General features: G+C 48.2%; 1 protein-coding gene across 3 annotated transcripts in view; it reads right to left on the bottom strand.

The window, feature by feature from the left end:
• Positions 1–13,676: 13,676 nt before the first annotated feature.
• MYO1G (myosin IG) overlaps positions 13,677–14,608 on the bottom strand; it is an 87,181-nt gene continuing 86,249 nt past the window's right edge. For 2 of the 3 annotated variants that reach the window (XM_083579354.1, XM_083579355.1), the window contains exon 22: positions 13,677–14,387. In XM_083579354.1, the coding sequence (XP_083435480.1) occupies positions 14,231–14,387 (157 nt within the window). In that variant the 3' untranslated portion in view covers positions 13,677–14,230. The remainder of the gene's footprint in view (positions 14,388–14,608) is intronic. The other variant, XR_014540458.1, reaches the window with a different exon arrangement.

Below are 14,608 nucleotides of genomic sequence, written 5' to 3'. Positions count from 1 at the left end.
CTCGCTCAACCTCAGTTGCTCCCCAATTTGCAAGTGGACCCCTCATATTATTATTCTACCAAACTTTTAGAAGACATCTGAAGGCAGCCCTGTTTGGGGAAGCTTTTAATGTCTGGTATTTTAATATTTTGTTGGAAGCTGCCCAGAGTGGCTGGGGAAGCCCAGCCAGATGGGCGGGGTATAAATAATAAATTAATATTAATTATTATATTATTATATTCTCCCCCACTCCCAATCGGTGCCTTTGGGCTCCAAGATGGAGGCTCGCCCCCCCTCCCAAACTGCCATTTCGTGAAGCAGCAAACATTGAGATATGTATTAGCTTTATACCTTTTCCTCCAAAGGTATCAAGGGGGCATACATAGCTCTTCACCCCCTCCCCAATTCGTCGCCACAACAACCCTGTAAAGTAGGCAAGCCTGAGCAGCGGCAAGGGTCACCCAGCTTCGTGGTCAAGTGCAGATTCGAACCTGCGTCTCTCCAGGTCCTGGGCCGACGCTCTAACCACTAGGCCATCCTGGCTCTCTTCAGAGCCTCCTTTTAAGGAGATGCAGGGGCCTGGTGCCCTGGTAGCAAGAATGGCCTGGATTGGCCGGTTGGCCTGCCCGTCTCCCAGCCCCTGGTCAGGTGACCAGCCTTTTTGTTAGCTTCTCATCCCACGTAGCAACAGCATCACGGCAACCGGGATGGGAAGAAGCAGACAGGTCCAGATGTTCTCATCTGCTGCCTAAATAAAGACCCAGGAACCCAATTTGTGTGTGGCACCTGGTCACCCGTAGCTCCTGCCCCAAGGAACCCTGGGAATTGTAGTTGAACAGAGGAAGCAGCCTTGCAAGGACTTGGGCAACTGGTCCAGCTAGCCAAGTCAGGCCCAGCCTTTGCCAACTTGGTGCACTCCAGATGTTTTGCAGCTGCCAAAGATCTGGAGGGCACCAGGTTGGCGGAGGCTGAGCAGGTCCAATATTGTCCTCATGGTCCGGCAGAGGCTCAGACAGGGAGTCTCTGTAGAGGACCGAAGCTGGTACTTTTTGCATGCCTATTATTATTATTATTAAAAATTGTATACTGTCCTTCATCCGCAGATTTCAGGGCGGCTCGCAGCATAAAAACACAATATAAAATAAAACACAAGATCAAAGTTCTCATACACAGACACACGACTAGCTTGCTGCATTTTGAGAGAAAAGAAAATTTGACCTCTTCCTCCCCCCCTTTTTAAAAAAAAATCCTGTGTACATATATATATAACATTATCTCTTGTTGATTTCCATGGCAACTGGCAAAATTTGGAGGTTGCAGCTGAACCACCAGCAGAGAGAGGTTGCGTGTGTGTTTCGAGACAGAATCTAGAGTTTTCTTTAAGAAAAGAAAAAAAGCCTTTAACTCCTTCACCCGATGAAAGGGCTCCTTTATTAAGGAACAAAACCTTTCTTTTTCATGGTATGAAGTCCTAGTCTTATGCTAAAAGGTCTTTTGCTTGTCTATAGAAACCTTCAGTAAATTCCCCCAGAATTTTCCTTTTTTGCAGGTCACCGGAGGGAGGCAGGAAGCAATCAGATGCTATTCTTTAAATAGCACAATTCGATATCTGGGAGGATGGAGACCAGGGACTGGGAACCTCATGGGAGCAACATCAGGCCCTGTGATTGGCAGGCAGCACGGACCCTTCTGATTGGTCATCTGAGAAATGTGTTGGCCGACACCTCCATTTAGGTCTGGGGGGGGGGGCCACAAACCATTCGCCTGCACCGGGTGCCAAATTTTGGCGTCGCCCGGGGTGGAAAATCTGCCACCAGATCTAAAAGGAGTCTAGAAACAATTTGTGGGACAAAATGGCGGCTACCTTTGGTCTCAAGAGATGGGCATCCCTCTGACTACCAGTTGCTGGAAAACAAGTTATCTATTTCATTGAACTATACCCCACCTTTTTCTCCAGGGAGCTCAAGTTGGTTCTCTCCCTCTCCTCATTTAATAATAATAATAATAATAATAATAATAATAATAATAGTAATAATTTATTTATATCCTGCCCTCCCCAGCTGAATCTGGGTTCACAACAACCTTGCGAGGTAGTATGGGCTAAGAGGCAAGGACTGACTAGCCAGTGAGCTTCAGGACCGAGTGGTGATTCAAACCCTGGTCCCTCTCAGGTCTTGGTCTGACACTCTAACCGTTTGGCAAGCAATGACGCAAGAGGGATTGGATTCTCATCCCTTGTTGCGAACATCAGTTTGGTCACTGTGGAAAAGAGGGTTCTGGGTTTGGTGGGTCTTTGGTCTGATCTAGTAAGGCCATTTTTCTGCCAGGACTACGGATCAGGTCTGTCTGCTGTCCCCAGGCCACAGATGCGTGTGCTTCTGCACCAAACACAGTCACTCGCTCTTTTAATTCAAGAAGCCAGACTGCATTCTCCTCGCCGTCTGAACAGATCCATTTAGTTCGAATTGAATGTCAACAATGTTTAGGCAACACAATGACCATATACATACGTAATAAAGGTAAAGGGACCCCTGACCATTAGGTCCAGTCGCGGACGACTCTGGGGTTGCAGCACTCATCTCGCTTTACTGGCCGAGGGAGCCGGCGTACAGCTTCCGGGTCATGTGGCCAGCATGACTAAGCCGCTTCTGGCGAACCAGAGCAGTGCACGGAAACGCCGTTTACCTTCCTGCCAGAGCGGTACCTATTTATCTACTTGCACTTGACGTGCTTTCGAACTGCTAGGTTGGCAGGAGCAGGGACTGAGCAACGGGAGCTCACCCCGTCGCAGGGATTCGAACCGCCAACCTTCTGATCAGCAAGTCCTAGTCTCTGTGGTTTAACCCACAGCACCACCCACGTCCCTCCGTACATACGTAATAGACGATCTTTATAGAATTCCTTCAAACCATAAGAAGTTCAAAATGAAATCTTAGTCAGAAAGTCTCTGGAAACCTTTCAATGAAGCGAGGTGCCAAACTTTGTACGATGAAAGATAAGCTGTGGAGCTTTGTGTATTCAGCAAATATAATGTCCAACACTGAACAGAGATGAATGCTCCACAGCATTTGATATTTTCATTCACATATATTCATTCGAAATAAGATGGGTTTATGAAACAATTCTATATTCTCCCACCACACTGACGAAGATCTACGAAACAGCAGTCAAAATCCGGAATCTCTGTTCAGTGTCGGACATTATATTTGCTAAATACACAAATACTCCACAGCTTACCTTTCATCGAACGAAGTTTGGCACCTCGCTTCATTTAAAGGTTTCCAGAGACTTTGTGACTAAGATTTCGTTTTGAACTTGTTATTGTTTGAAGGAATTCTATAAAGATTGTCTATTACGTATGTATATGGTCATCGTGTTGCCTAAACATTGTCAACGTTCTCTTTTGCAACACAGGGGTTTGTTTAGTTCGAATTGAATAGCAGGAGGAAACAGATATGCTCATGGTGAACTTTTGTAAACGATGGGTCTTGATGGAGCCCAAACTAACGTCACACAAATAGAAAGCCATCGCCAGGCTTCAAGAAGCCCCAAGTTTCCCAGAGATAATTAAAAAAAAAAAAAAAAGTTAGAAGGAAAGAAATCTGTGGAGGGGGGTTGCCCTCAAAACATCCCAGAGAAGATCATATATGTAGTTGCAAAATTCTCACTGGGGGGAATGGAATGGGGCGACAGGAATGTGGAGCAAAACGTCACGCTGCAACTTTTTGCTGCAGGTCATACTTCTTAGATTCAACAGGACCTGTGGAGAAGGGGGAGGTTGAGAAAGATAGAGAGGTGTGCGTGTGACGGTCACATTGATGTGCCGCCTGAACTTCCCTGTCAATCACAGCAAAACCCTGGCGTACCTCGGACCTAAAGCCCAAGGCCGTGAAATATTTGCCTTTTCTGCTTTGGCTAGCCAAAAGTCCTGCAGAATTTCCTCGCCGGCCAGAGGGCTGCAATCCCAGTTGGTATGTGATCCCAGTTCTGTAATTGTCCATCGCCTGTTTTTTTGCAGGCGGACAGAGCAAGCCCTTTCCGGTTTTGCAATAGGCGTCACTCGTTCCAGGGTAGCTGCCCCCAATCTCTGTGTTACGTAAGACAGCCTTCGCCAACTTGGTGCCCTCCAGATGTTTTGGACCACACCTCCCATCAAGCCGTGTGGTCTGATGCTGGGGCTGGTGGGAGTTGCAGAATCATAGAGTTGAAAGGGACCCCACAAGGTCATCCAGCCCAACCCCGCCTGCAATGCAGGAATCCCAGCTACAGAACCCCCACCCAGCGTTTCCTGCGCTTGCCACATTTACGGCCCCAGAAGCAGGGTGAACCCAGCCTTCGTCAACCTGGTGTCCGCCAGATGTTTAAGACTCCAACGCCCATCAGTGGCTGATGGGCTGATGGTCAGGGGCCAGCAGTCAGCTTTCCCTGTTGAACAGCAGCCTGAAGGGGGAGAAGGCAGAGTGACTTCACCTGTAGCTGATCAGCCTTCAAGAAAGCAGAGGAGAAGGCACTGATGAGAACCAGCTGGCTTCTGCCTCCTTAAGCAGAGTTCTCGGATGCTGTGGTTCCTGGCCTTGCCTTGCTGCTTCCTGTTCTACATCTGGACCCTTGGTTTTGTGACTAAGAGCCTCGTGCTCTACCAACTTCATATGCTGAGCGCATCTCAGAGACTCTTGTCTCCAACGAGCTCTGCACAACAGGACCACGACACCGATGGGATTTGGAGTCCGTAAACATCTGGGACGGGGGAACATCCCAGTTGATGAAGGCTGACATGAGAGCTTTACAGAAATGAAACCCAGCTGCCTTAAACATAGCCAGACCGCTGGCCAGTCTAGTAATGTCTACTCCAGGCAGTACTATTTTTCTAGAAAAAGAGGTGCTGGAACTCGGCATGAACACCTCTGTCTTTCTCTTAGAACGACAGTGGTGTCCACCTGAGAGGTGCCGGGATATTGTATTTTAGTGTTTTGTTGGAAGCCGCCCAGAGTGGCTGGGAAAACCCAGCCAGATGGGTGGGGTATAAATAATAAATTATTATTATTATTATAACTGAGTTCCGGCGAGTTCCGACTGAAAAAATGTCCTGGCTCCGGCAGTGGAGAATCTCCAGTTGCCCAGATGATGTCAAACCCCAGTGCTGAAAGACCTACATTGGCTCCCAGTACGTTTCGGAGCACAATTCAAAGTGTTGGTGCTGACCTTTAAAGCCCTGAACAGCCTTGGTCCAGTAGACCTGAAGGAGCGTCTTCACCCCCATCGTTCAGCCCGGACACTGAGGTCCAGCACCAAGGGCCTTCTGGCTGTTCCCTCATTGCAAGAAGCCAAGTTACAGGGAACCAGGCAGAGGGCCTTCTTGGTGGTGGCACCCACCCTGTGGAACACCCTCCCACCAGATGTCAAAGAGAACAACTACTACCAGACTTTTAGAGGACATCTGAAGGCAGCCCTGTTTAGGGAAGTTTTTAATGTTTGATGCATTACTGTATTTTAATATTTTGTTGGAAGCCACACTGAGTGGCTGGGGAGGCCTGGCCAGATGGGCGGGGTATAAATAATAAATTATTATTATTATTATTATTATTATTATTATTATTATTATTATTATTAGACTCCAACTGGGGCCAGTGAGAGTTCAGCATCCAACATCACCTGCATGGCCGCAGGTTCTTGACCCCTGCTCCAGTTGACAGCAGTTCCGCAAGAGAAAGGGAATCTTTCCTAGCCTCCTGAATCCGACCCCTTTAAACAGGCGTTTGAACCCTGAGCTCTGGCCCCCAAGCCCTGCCACACACATGCCGGGTCCTTCTGTATAGGATATTTACGTAGTTGGAGCGAAGCAGGATTGAGAGAGGGGGGGGGAAACAGTCGCATTATAGAGGCACACACCAACGGTATTGCTACCTGCACACATATATTTTTATATGTGAGAATATCTGTAATAATGGGCTTCGGCTGTTGACTTCTTTTTATAAAAGATACAGGTTCTGCAACTGCGGGGGCTCATCCAGATAACAGCTTCTCGACACCCCTGATCTAGAACTGGGGGAGATGCGCCAAGCTGGAAATAACTTCTCCCGCTCAAAGAAATATCCCTACACAGGGTGGTGGAAAGTGATAAATTTGGACAGCCAAGCCCGTGTGTGTATTCCATGACCAAACAAGCACAGAAATCAACCACGGGCACCAAATTAAACCCCTTAAGAACCTGGGTTCCCTTATGAAAGCCAAGTTTCTAGGCCTTATGGGTTTGAAAGACACACTTGCATCTAGAGAAGCCCTATGTCCTTTCCCCTACAAATTTGCATCGCTGATACAAGCTGCAGGATTCATCGTTGGTTGATGGTGACATGTGGATATTATTATTATTTTATTTAAGGGAAAAATACAGGGAGCCCTATGCATAGCCCAAGCTAGCCCCATCCTAGCCAAGGGATGCAGCCTGGGCCATTATGGTTGTAACCTACAGATTTGGACTGGGGGAAGAACTCCGTCCTCGAAAAAGCAGGAAAAGCCAGTCGGGTAAACCCCTGGAGACTATAAACGCACACCCCGCCAAAGGGACTCTTTTAACTCTTGGGCCTCTGGGAGATTTTGATCCCACTCATCTGCTGCTAAAAACCCCCCAGCAAGTTCCCCTTCGGTGGAAATGCTGATATGTAGATATAATAATGTAAATAGCTTTCCTAAAGGGGTGGGGTGGGGAAAATGGACATTGTGCATGTTGAGATGTATCTATTTAATTTCCGTCTTTCTTTCTCTCCCCGTGGTTCCTTTTCCTCTTTTTTGGAACGGTTTGCTTTGTAATTTTAAAAGGATGGGGAGCCTCCCGCAAAAAAATGTGCTGGATTATTCCCGCTTTCCATCCTGGGACTAGGACACCCAGATGACCAGCACTGTTCCTTTTCCTGATGCAATAGGACTGAACGTTTATTTTCAATACCGAGGCAACGGTTGCTCTTTCAAACCTCTATTGATTCCTCTGGTGGGATTTTCCCCCAGCAACTTTCTCAATAGGGGTCGAGGGGAGCTTGGGGGACAAAAAACGCGACCTCAAAATCTCCCCCCTCGCCCTTTCAGGCAAGGAAAATTTCTTCTTCTTTAGCCGGCCAGTGGCTTCCAGTCTGCAAGGAAGGCTAGATTGCAAAACACAACCAGGACTGTTTAGCCTATCCCAGGCCTGCCCTGTGCTGAATGAGGAACCCAAAAGATATTTAAAGTTTTGGAAAAACAAACCCAACCCTCATCCAGAGGGCATTTGAAATCTCTTTGTATGATATTTACTATCTGAGTCTTGCCTAAGTGTTTGATTTCTACGTAGTATTGACCTGTATCATTTGCGGGGAGCAAACTGGAAGGGGAGATTTCTGTGGGGTGGGGAGGGGCGGGGTGGTGATTGCTGACCATGGCACTTTATGCAAAATAAAATAAAATCAGAAGAAATGTTAACTGTTGTTGTTTTTTAAGAAGAAAATGGAATGCCAGAAATGAAAAAATCTCTTCTGAATTTAATGTCTGTAACCACAAGGTATCAATTCTTCGGCGATCAGCCTTCTTCGCCGAAGAATGGATGCTTTTGAATTCTGGTGCTGGAGGAGACTCTTGAGAGTCCCATGGACTGCAAGAAGATCAAACCTCTCCATTCCTAAGGAAATCAGCCCTGAGTGCTCACTGGAAGGACAGATCCTGAAGCTGAGGCTCCAAGACTTTGGCCACCTCATGAGAAGAGAAGACTCCCTGGAAAAAACCCTGATGTTGGGAAAGATGGAGGGCACAAGGAGAAGGGGACGACAGAGGACGAGATGGTTGGACAGTGTTCTTGAAGCTACCAGCATGAGTTTGACCAAACAGTGGGAGGCAGTGGAAGACAGGAGTGCCTGACGTGCTCTGGTCCAGGGGGTCACGAAGAGTCGGACACGACTAAACGACTAAACAGCAACAACCACAAGGCAGTTCTTGCTGTGGGGCTGGGCTGTTGGGTGGATTGCTCCAAAGCAACACTCACACGTCAACAGGGAAGTATAGAATTGTAGAGTTGGAAGGGACCCCTAGATACCATCCAGTCCAACCCCCTGCAATAACAAAAGAATCCCTGACAGGTGCTTAGAAACTTCCAATAAAGGACAGTCCATCACCTCCCAAGGGAGACCGTTCCACTGTTGAGCAGATCTTGGGGTCAGAAGAATCTCTCTAGAGTTTAGTCAGAATTTCCTTATTTAGTGAGACGCCTGAATCTCTAGGCGATGTGCTAGCGAGTTGAGAAATGTGCAAGAGATGGTTGGAACAACCACCAGTGTGCTGGGTTCGGGGGTAACCTGTGAAACGCGGTCCAGGACTGGTCCAGAATCCAGAGGTTCTGTTAGGAGTCAGTCCGACAGGGCAAAGGCAGGACACGAGGCAGGAAACCAGGCAAGGACAGGTACAGGATCTCAGGCAGGATCTGGCGTACAGCAATGTTGCTCCTGCAACCTGGGGAGGGGTCCAACAGCCTTTTATCTTTGTCGGGGTAGCGGCCGGTCCTGATCCCCCGGCGACTCACCTCCCTGTCTCACCTGAAGGCAAGCACTCCTCCTGCCAGTGTGGTGTAGTGGTTAAGAGCGGTAGACTCGTAATCTGGTGAGCCGGGTTTGCTTCCCCTCTCCTCCACATGCAGCTGCTGGGTGACCTTGGGCCAGTCACACTTCTCTGAAGTCTCTCAGCCCCACTCACCTCACAGAGTGTTTGTTGTGGGGGAGGAAGGGAAAGGAGAATGTTAGCCACTTTGAGACTCCTTCGGGTAGTGATAAAGCAGGATATCAAATCCAAACTCCTCCTCCTCCTCTTCTTCTTCTTCTTCTTCTTCTTCTTCTTCTTCTTCTTCTTCTTCTTCTTCTTCTTCTTCTTCTTCTGTGAGTACTCAGGTCTCTCCTTCTCCCAGACCTCAGTCTCTGCAGCTCAGGGGACGTCGGTGGGTTACTAGACCCAGGGGCCGCCTCAGCCTCCCCTGACCCAACCGGCAGTGGAGCAGCTGTAAGTGATGGCCCAGCTGAAGGCAACAAGGTCATCCCCGCATCTGGAGCCAGGGCAGGATCAGGCCCCTGACTCAGCCCAGCTGGTGCTTGTTGCAGGGGAACCTGTGCAGACTGGGGCTCTTCAGGATCAGGCCCCAGACTTGGTTCAGATGATGCCCGAGGCAAAGGATCCGGTGCGGACTGAGACGCCTCTGGTTCCGAGTCTGAGCCCCAGTCCCAAGCCATCACAACTGGAACGCAAAACGTCAGATCAACCCACCATCTGGGAGAGGAGGACCTCTTAGCAAGTTAAATGTAATAGCGGAAGTAAGAAATGTATATTAAGTGAATAGATTGGGAAATTTTCAGATGTGATTGATGGAAGTAAAAAAAAAATGGTGTAAGAAATGAAAGTATGTTTAATTACTGTTGAAAATGATATGTTGAAAATTAATTTTAAAAAAAAAAAAAGAAACCCTGGAGCGCTGCTGCCGGTCAGTTCAGACAATACTGAGTTGCTGGACCAGATGAGGTGGTTTCTTCTTAGGGCCAACAAACCCAGAGTCGTCTCCTCATCCTTCCTGGTTCTGATGCCCTCAGCCTTAGAAGCCCTGCCAGGGATGTCTTGTGCCAAGGCTGGAGGACGAGGGGGAAGGAAGATGGAGAGATCGACGGCTGAGAGATGTGCTTTCCAACAATAGACTCCACAAGAACAGGTCTCCGTCAAGGATGCAATATTCGCACACATCAGGAGTGGGAGGTATTTTTTTCGCTGCTGATAAGTTAATATTTTCCCCGTCCAAGGTCAAGCATGTTTTGACGGGATGTGTCTCGCTGAGCGAATACAAGTGGGCTCTGGAGGACAATCGTGGGAATGATGGATGGCATCTGAGAATCTGGAGTCCAGAAGGCCCATCACGCCTCAAAATCATGCGCTCTGGAGCTATAAGCCCTCATCTCTCCGCATCCCAGAAGCGTTTGGGTGGGCTGCGGTTACCTAGCAACAAGAAAAGATCTTCCACTGTATATCCAGAGATAAGGATGGAGGAGGATTTCTGTCTACTCTAATGGTGTTATAGATTCTGAGGGGGGGAGACAACCCGTAAACTAGGGGTCAGCAAACTTTTTCAGCAGGGGGCCAGTCACTGTTCCCCACACCTTGTGTGGGGGGGTGGACTATATTTTGGGGGGGAAAGATGAATTCCTATGCCCCACAAATAACCCAGAGATGCATTATGAATAAAAGGACACATTCTACTAACGTAAAAACACGCTGATTCCCAGACCGTCTGTGGACCGAATATAGAAGGCGATTGGGCCGCATCCGGCCCCCGGGCCTTAGTTTGCCTACCCCTGCCGTAAACCCTAGAAATTAATAACTGGTAGGATTTTGATTATTCAGGATGTGAAGGGAGAAATACAAGCTGCAGAGGAATTCGTGGGCTAGCTTATGCAAAAAGACAAGATAGGGCCGTTAAGAAACAATACAGGGCCCCTGAGGGCCAATGGCAAAGCAAAAGAATTGTCCTCCCCATTTGCCCTGTAGTGTGAACTGGGGGTCTGGAAGGTTGCTGGAGTAGCAGGTTATAACAAAGAGAACCCGACCGTTAGGTTCAGTCGCGGACGACTCTGGGGTTGCGGCGCTCATCTTGCTTTATTGGCCGAGGGAGCTGGCGTACAGCTTCCGGGTCATGTGGCCAGCAGGACTAAGCCGCTTCTGGCAAACCAGAGCAGCGCACGGAAACGCTGTTTACCTTCCCGCTGGAGCGGTACCTATTTATCTACTTACACTTTGACGTGCTTTTGAACTGCTAGGTTGGCAGGAGCAGGGACCGAGCAACGGGAGCTCACCCCGTCGCGGGGATTCAAACCGCCGACCTTCCGATCGGCAAGTCCTAGGCTCTGTGGTTTGGACAATAAAGCAAGATGAGTGCCGCAACCCCAGAGTTGTCCGCGACTGGACCTAATGGTCAGGGGTCCCTTTACCTTTACTCTAAGTAGAACACATTTGGCTATAAACCCACTGGGCTCTGTCTTAGTGGTTTAGGTGTGGGCTCTTGGGTTTCTCCTCACCCACATTCCTCACTGCCATTCACAGCCAGAGCGAACGACCTCGATTGACTCAGATCTGTGACGAGCTGAGCCACCACATAGCTTTCCGTCATCGGCTGACGCACTTGCTAAGTACATGTCATTTCTGACTGATGAGACCAGGTTGGTACGGAGGAGGGGGTTCTAGGGGTGGGGAATCAGCCAAGAGGTGTGTCCAACCATCATAGCCAGAGATGCTTTGCGACAAAATAGCTCCTCTGCTACCCCACAGCAAGGCAAGAAAATTCACATAGTCATTAATGGCAATTTGCAGCTCTCGGTGATTCACTTTGCCTCGACTTCTTAGGAGCTCCTGTTCTATAACATTAAAAACAAAAACCCACAGTAACATTGCCGCCTGCTTCTCGCTCCTTCCCTTCTGAACGCAAGAGAGTAGAATCATAGACCTATAGAGCTTGAAGGGACCACGAGGATCAACTAGTCCAACCCTCTACAATGCAGGAATCTTTTGCCCCAAACGGGGCTCAAATCCATGGCTCTGAGATGAAGAGTGTCATGCTCACCTGACTCCAAACTGTGGAACTCCCTGCCACTTGATATCAGGCAATGCGCTGTACTGTTTTTTATGCACCCCCAAAACAGTTTGTTTACACAGACCTCCCCAGACATGTAAATCTGACACGTATTTTAATTTGCAATTTTTATGTTTGAAGACCAGCACCTTTTATTCATGTTTTTTGCTTGCTTCTACACCAATAATAATAATAATAATGGACGCTGGTGGCACTGTGGGTTAAACCACAGAGCCTAGGACTTGCTGATCAGAAGGTCGGCGGTTCGAATCCCCGCGACGGGGTGAGCTCCCATTGCTCGGTCCCAGCTCCTGCCAACCTAGCATTTCGAAAGCACGTCAAGTGCAAGTAGATAAATAGGTACCACTCCGGCGGGAAGGAAAACGGCGTTTCCGTGCGCTGCTCTGGTTCGCCAGAAGTGGCTTAGTCATGCTGGCCACGTGACCCGAAAACTGTATGCCGGCTCCCTCGGCCAATAAAGCGAGATGAGTGCTGCAACCCCAGAGTCGGCCACGACTGGACCTAATGGTCAGGGGTCCCTTTACCTTTACCTATATACCCCCCTCAGACATGGGTGGCGCTGTGGGTTAAACCACAGAGCCTAGGACTTGCCGATCAGAAGGTCGGCAGTTCGAATCCCTGCGACAGAGTAAGCTCCCATTGCTCAGTCCCTGCTCCTGCCAACCTAGCAGTTCGAAAGCACGTCAAAGTGCAAGTAGATAAATAGGTACCGCCCAATCAAGCCACACATTTTGTAAACAAACAGTTTATTACAAAGACAACTGTCTGCAGTTCTGTAGTTTTTATAAGAACATTTGCAATGTTTACTAGAAGACGCAACAGAGCAGTGGTTCCCAAACTTTCGCGGGCCTCTGGGTTCCATGAATTCACCCCCAGCGCTGCCTTTCCTACCCCATTAAAAAAGGCATTAAGAATGATAACCGCGCAGCAAAATGCAAAACAGAAACAATTAATTGCACATTTAGTCAAGACCCAATTAGAACTGTTTAATTGGCTCAACAAAACTGACCAGGTTTTCAAAGTCTGACCATCATTTGTACCTCCCTGCCTCCCCGCTTGCCTCTTAGCGCCCCCCCCAGGAAATCCCGCCGTCCCCTCCCCCCTGGGGTTGCTATCACCCACTTTGAGAACCACTGCAGCAGAGCAAGAGTTTGCTTTTGCTTGCAGAAGAAACCCAAACTGACCTCCCGCAGCACATAATAATAATAATAATAATAATAATAATAATTATTATTATTATAATTTATACCCCGCCCATCTGGCTGGGCTTCCCCAGCCACTCTGGGCAGCTTCCAACAAAATATTAAAATACCGTAATGCATCATACATTAAAAGCTTCCCTAAACAGGGCTGCCTTCAGATGCCGGCTGAACTCGACGCTCCCTGTGTAGTGGAACCGAGCGGGGTTGAGTTGCATCGTAACACTGACGCGTCCCCTTCCCACTTCTGTGGCCGGGCGCATGCGTGGTCGGCCAGGGCCTAAACAGGGCTGCCTTCAGATGTCTTTTAAAAGTCTGGTAGTTGTTGTTCTCTTTGACATCTGGTGGGAGGGCGTTCCACAGGGCGGGTGCCACCACCGAGAAGGCCCTGTAGCTTTGCTTCTCGCAGGGAGGGAACCGCCAGAAGGCCCTCAGAGCTGGACCTCAGCGTCAAGGCCGAACGATGGGGGTGGAGACGCTCCTTCAGGTATACTGGACCGAAGGCTGAGCTATGCAGCCCCGAGGAACACAACTCGATTGGCCTCTTCCCTTTCTCGTAATCCACATCACACAGGTCTCTGCATATTCCGGCTCATTGTCCCATGGCATACTGAAGGGGAAAACACAGGGTAGCGTGGCTTAAGTATTCTCCCTCCATCACCACCCCGAGCAAGAAGGAATGATGTCACCATCGGGAGGAGTATCAGAGTAACTGAGGGACCTTCTTTGCTCTGTCCCCATAAGGAGGCTTTCAAGTTTTACTGTTCAGATCAGCATAGAGAACAAAGGAAACGATAGGCAGTCCAATTATGTGTTTTTTCGTTTTTTAATCCATGTTAATAAATAGAGAAGAAAACAAGAGATAGTAGAAATATAAATTAAGTTTATTGTTTGTTGACAAATGGGGTATTGCTTGTATATGGTTGTCATTTCATTTATAAGATTTAAAGTATATTTATACAGTGGTACCTCTGGTTACGTACTTAATTCGTTCTGGAGGTCTGTTCTTAACCTGAAACTGTTCTTAACCTGAAGCACCACTTTAGCTAATGGGGCTTCCGCTGCTGCCGCCCAAATTCTGTTCTCATCCTGAAGCAAAGTTCTTAACCCGAGGTACTATTTCTGGGTTAGCGGAGTCTGTAACCTGAAGCGTATGTAACCCAAGGTACCACTATACTGTATTTGTTGCATAAGATTGTCAATAAAGTATTAAAAAAGAGAGAGAGAACGAAGGAAAAGATCTAAGGCTAGGTACTTCTTTCCTTTTGTTTGATAGGGTTCCTACTCCACACTAGCAGTCCAAGCAGCGATGCTTTGCTGCATGATTCTAAAACACAGCTGCCTTGATGATTATTATTTTTACTCTCTGTTGAGGGGCTGTCAGGATGAAGTCCTGTCCTCCAAAATTGACCCGTGTTTATCTCCTTGGCCAGAGAAGCACGAAGCCATCACGGCTCTTGGTGAAGTCGGGCGTGGCCTGTTCTGCGCGTGTCTCCACGGAGACCAATTTTTTTCGTCCGTGGAGGCTGAGCTGAATGCAGTCCGAGACCTGAACCCGGAGATCCCTCTTAGTCCTGCAAACATGGGAAAGGAAGAGCAAAAATCTGAGCGATGAGGTGGCCCTTGACAGGAGCTCAAACTGCTTCCCGGGAAGTATGAAAAAGTTAACTCTCTTTAAAACACAAATGTAAAAATGGCTAAGTAGTATAAAAATGCACTATGTAAATTTTGAAAGTGTAAACATACTGAAGGGCCTTATTTTTCCTCAATATGTCAGACATGGCCAAACTTGGCT

This window comes from Podarcis filfolensis, assembly GCF_964270895.1.
Source record: "Podarcis filfolensis genome assembly, chromosome: 12".
Classification (NCBI taxonomy): Eukaryota; Metazoa; Chordata; class Lepidosauria; order Squamata; family Lacertidae; genus Podarcis; species Podarcis filfolensis.
Note: the sequence above shows the minus strand (reverse complement) of the source record. Positions and strands in the feature narration are given on the sequence as shown.